Source organism: Bombus impatiens, unplaced genomic scaffold (genome assembly GCF_000188095.3).
Source record: "Bombus impatiens unplaced genomic scaffold, BIMP_2.2 scf_1445, whole genome shotgun sequence".
NCBI classification, from domain to species: Eukaryota; Metazoa; Arthropoda; class Insecta; order Hymenoptera; family Apidae; genus Bombus; species Bombus impatiens.
In genome coordinates this window covers 1,427,365-1,432,231 of record NT_177864.1, presented here as the reverse complement: position 1 = coordinate 1,432,231, position 4,867 = coordinate 1,427,365, and the positions used below count along the sequence as shown (strand labels likewise).

At 41.7% G+C, this 4,867-nt stretch overlaps 1 protein-coding gene across 1 annotated transcript in view; it reads left to right on the top strand.

Annotated features, from left to right (window-relative positions):
• LOC105681631 overlaps positions 1–4,640 on the top strand; it is a 5,531-nt gene extending 891 nt beyond the window's left edge. The window contains exons 2-4 of the mRNA XM_033324011.1: positions 1–131; positions 2,276–2,315; positions 3,680–4,640. Of these exons, the coding sequence (XP_033179902.1) occupies positions 1–131; positions 2,276–2,315 (171 nt within the window). The 3' untranslated portion in view covers positions 3,680–4,640. The remainder of the gene's footprint in view (positions 132–2,275; positions 2,316–3,679) is intronic.
• The last annotated feature ends 227 nt before the right edge of the window (positions 4,641–4,867 follow it).

Below are 4,867 nucleotides of genomic sequence, written 5' to 3'. Positions count from 1 at the left end.
GGGGGTAACGGGTGCCACGACCCTGCCGCGGCCGGGAAACTGGCTGCGCCCTGCGGGCCTCAGGCACGGGCACAGCGCGGCCCGGGTCCGCCTCTACTGCCAGGCAAAGTGAGGAGCCACGGTTCCGACAGGTAACTAAACCAAACCGTAAATCAGTAATTACAGTAGAATCATCCATAACGCGCCAGATATATCGCTGCTTGACACTGATAATGGTACGACTTAAAAAATGTAAATTTTGGAGGAGAGGAGACAAAGCGTTGTTCTAAAACTAGAGACAGATTGATAGCGACATATGAAAAACTGATGGCACTATGAATATGCTGTTTTACATGATAAAAATAGGAATATAACGTAGCCATTGTATCGAATAAATGAAGCAAATTTGAGATTTTTGGAGTTGTACCATTATCAATGTCGAACAGCGATGTACAGGCTGACGAAAATATTTGAACAAAAATACATCAGGAGCGGCGATACGTAATACGATATATCGTAACAAAATATTTCGGAAATTGTTTTATATAATATGATATAATTTTTGTTTTGTGCTGTTGTTTCTTTCTTTAAACCACTGTCAGAGCGAGTTGATTGCTTGGATAAACAAAGCGTGTGTCAATGACTGCAGTCGACTCGCAGATCGTAGGACGCGGATACAACGTTTGAAAATAGCTTTTACGCTAAACAAAAGTCTATGGATATCCATTGCATCAGTACAACCTCTTCATTATCTTCTTTTTTTATTTTTTATCTTTCTTCAGCCTCGCACACATTTTTCCTTCGTTCAAGACGTTCTATTCCGCGCTGCAGCCAGTGTCGCGCGTCCTACTCGTTTCTGCAATTGCTGCGAACGTTTAGAATTCCTTTTCTTCACTGCGTTCATTTAATTCGAGTCGATAATTTAATACGCGAGTATATCGATCCTTAAAAATGAATGCCGTGGACGGTTTGTCGGAGACGACTGTTTTCTCCGCGATCTTTCGAAGAAAAAATTCTAATTAAAAGACTGAGAAGGACTGCTCTTGGTTTGATTATCAAGAGAACTTTCATAGGACCAAGGGAAGAAAAGTCCTCCACAACATTCACAACATCATGGTTACTGATATGTTCGCAGCCGAACAAATCGCCGAGCCGATTTAACAATTTGAAACTATTTATGATTACATGTACACCTAACACGTTAAGCGTAAAATCCACCAGCTACTGGCACACACCCTTTATGGATGTATTATAAATATTGACGTTATGTATACGAAATATTCTGAAATTTCAGTAGCACTGTTGCGAGACACTGCGGATTTGTATGCATTTGTAGATGAAATTTCATGGTATACAGAATATACACGTGATGTGTAAAAATATGTAAATATCCAAAATATAATATTTTCTATGATATTCAGTCAGGTAAAACGATATTCTACGCAGGTTTCATTTTTTCAATTATATTCATAAAAATATGAATTTGTATAAACGTCTGCAGTATAGTAACCATCCTGTTCAGAATAGAAAGTTATCAATGAAATTACTTAATCCTTTTTCTTCGAAGAAAAATATTACGAAAAATTTCGAGGAAATATGAAAATTAGAAGGGGTTGTAACTAATGTTCTGTCACGCAAGGTTTATTGAAGAGTACAAACATAGTGTACATTAATTTTCAAAGTCGATGTAAAGGAATGCGTTGAATCTCAAAGTAATGAACTTCGTGTGCGTTTAGATTGAAATTCATACATTTTACAATGGTACCTAAAAAATTCTGCTCAGAACACAGTAACAAGATTAAAATTGTTTTAGCTTTCGGATCCTGCTCGCTTTTTAAATGAATGTTTGCGTTAATGTCAGTCGTACTTCACAGTCTCGTGACGTTTAATTAAATTTTTAATTTAATTTCGTTTCGCAGCTTATCACATAAGTATTATGTGATATTGCTTAAGCGATCCATCAATGGTTATGATGCAATACATAAAACGAAGAAATTGCTTATAAAACAATATTGTCATTTTATTAGCCGATAACAACACCCTGACACTAATATAAGTCTATAAAACATTGATAACGTAATGTTGCAATATCTTAACTAGAAATTTCTCCATATCTATTTGAATTAAATAATACCTTTCTTTTTTAAATCAAAATTACTTCAGCATTAATGATATTCTTAGCAAAATTTTATTATATTTTAAAATATACATATGTACATTTCTAATCTATAAATATACATATATAAACTAATTCAACTTGGAGAAATGTAATTCAATTAATAAAATGTTTTTGTAGCGACATCTCCTCCAGCCAAAAAGACGAATGGTTTGTGTAGGTAAGTCGATCAAATTGTTATTAAAACTACTCTTCGTACTATAAATAACTTCAACGTCTAAACGTACAGAAACCTGAAATAGTGCTGCCTTTTCAACTCTCCGGCCTCTCGCGCAAAACCAAAAAGCATGTACCGCGAAAAATAAACTCGCAATTTACACCAGCAATAAAAAATTTCCCCCATTGTCCATCCCCGCGGACATCTTGTTCGATTTCATCCTTCCAATACAAGCGGCATCGACGAACAAAGCCAGCGTATAGAAACCACCAGCTATCATAAAACGATAAAAACACGAGCCAAACAACTTCGTTCCTCCCTTCCCTATCACACGTCCACTTTGTACAAACGCGCCGTACAAACGCACTTATTCATCCACTCCGTTCCCAATCTGGCTGGCGAAAAAAAAATAACACCCTTTTCCTCCCTCTCGCGTCTTCCACGAGCACATCCACCCAGCCGCACGTACAATCTCGATCGGCACGATTACACCGAGCGGAAAGCATGAAACCGCGTTAAAGAATTTTACAAAACGTAGAGTTCGCTGGCACATTCCCTTCGAAAAAGGCAGCACGAGCTTTAAGAGCCCCCGCGCAATAGCGACAATTCGTCGCGCGCCAGTTTCGGTCGTTGTCGTTCGCGTAATGCAACGAAACAATTTTATCGCTGTACCTGCGCGCACTTGGCAAGAAAACCGCTTACATAGGTCGGTGCGGCCGAATAACACGTACATGCGAATATAGGGTGATTTCTTATGAAAAAAGTAAGAGAAAGACATAGAACAAGATCTTTTCATATGACGCTTTGTTTTCGAGAAGATCGAGCTTGAAAGTTTGCCAGGTTTACTCGAACTTGGCTAATCACCGATCCAGTTACCAGGAGATTGTTCTACACGCGAAAACGAATGAAAAATGTGAAATAAAATTTCCGTTTAAGATTTCGTTCGTAAAAAGATAGAGTCTGATCGTGTTCAGTTAACAATTAGTCTTCTAAACGCGTATGATAAATTTTCAAAAGAAACAACAAATTTCAAAGAGACAAAACATTCTGTGGATAAATTTTAGTCCACATTCTCGATTTATTTCCACGTAGAATATCGTCCTGTCGACTATTTGTTATCCACTAGTGCGCGGATAGGCTCAATTTCATAAGGCCGATGACAAAATGAAAACAGATCGCTCGTTATCCAGTTGCCACACCTCGAAAACGAAACAATCGTGCAGCAGTCGCGTGGTCAAATACGCGCACGTACCCGTACAGGCAAATGTCTCTTTCGCGAGCGACTAGTCGTCGATAGTGTGCGGAGGGCTCTAAAGGCAATTTTCGCAATTGACCGTGTGCGTGTTGATTGTTGTTGGTACGAACAGAGGCAGGCCTGGACCAGAGCCCGCAGGGTGAACCGGTGCGGTGGTGCCCTCACCGCCCCCTCCCCCCGGGGACGTGACGACGCCATGCGTCGCATCGTTCCTATTCACATCGGTCGCGTGTTACCGGCGAACATCTTGGCATGCCACGCAACTCCCCAACCACCCTTTCACCTCCACCGAACGGATCGGCGAACTTCCCGCCTCGATCAGCCCCGGATCGAGCCCTACGAAGCCGACCAGCAAGCAGAAATCACGCGGTGCGTGTACGCGGCTGAAAGTCGCTGCTGCAGATCGTCGAACGTTGCACGTAGGTCTGAACGGACACCGAGTTCATCGATGGAACTCGTGCCTTCCGACCAGTCTGATTCTACGCGTTTCGCCGCGCGTTCTTTGAGTCGCTACCGAGTTGAGTGGAAACTCGCTTGGAGATGGAGACGAACGGGGCGAATGGCATCGGCACGATGCGAGGCGTGGACACGTGATCCGACGGATAATTGGACAAAAATTTCGTTTCAGCGCGAATATACGTTGCACGTGTGCGTGTAGTTATTGGAGAGGGAAGAAAGTATGCTGAGAGTGCAAATACGTCGAGAGTAAGTATGCTGAGAGTGAGACTAGGAAAGGGGAAAGGAGTCATCGATGCACAGCCAGGGAACAACCGGAGATTCGTTCTCGCGGTACACGTGTGCGTAGTCGTTTGTTCTTTTATTTAACCGATCGTTGAGTTTTACGTAATCTAGTCACGTGAATAGCCGGCTGTCTCCTCGGTACCGATTTTATGAAAACGGTACTCTGGATACACGTGCATTCTCTCGTGAGTGGTGGAAATTTTGCGATGGAAGCGACGTGTCTTCAATTCCAGCGATTATCGCGATCTAATACGTAAATTCGATGTTTTGTATTGAAAATTGAAACACGCCCGTTACGTACCAGTTAGCTCCGGGGAGATCGAAATTTGCAGAAGAGAAATAATTCGTGGAAAAATTGTCATTGCAAAATAGTACGTGTATCATAAGAGAAAATTGAATGCACGCTCGAGGAGATTTTTTTAATTTTTCACGCTCCCAAGCGCAAAGTTTCCGCGCTGCAATCTCCGCGACAAAATCCACTGTCAACGTTTGATCAACGTCGACGCCGGAAAGCGATATGGCCCCTGAACCGCGTTTTCCATCGGCCGCCGTTACTTCG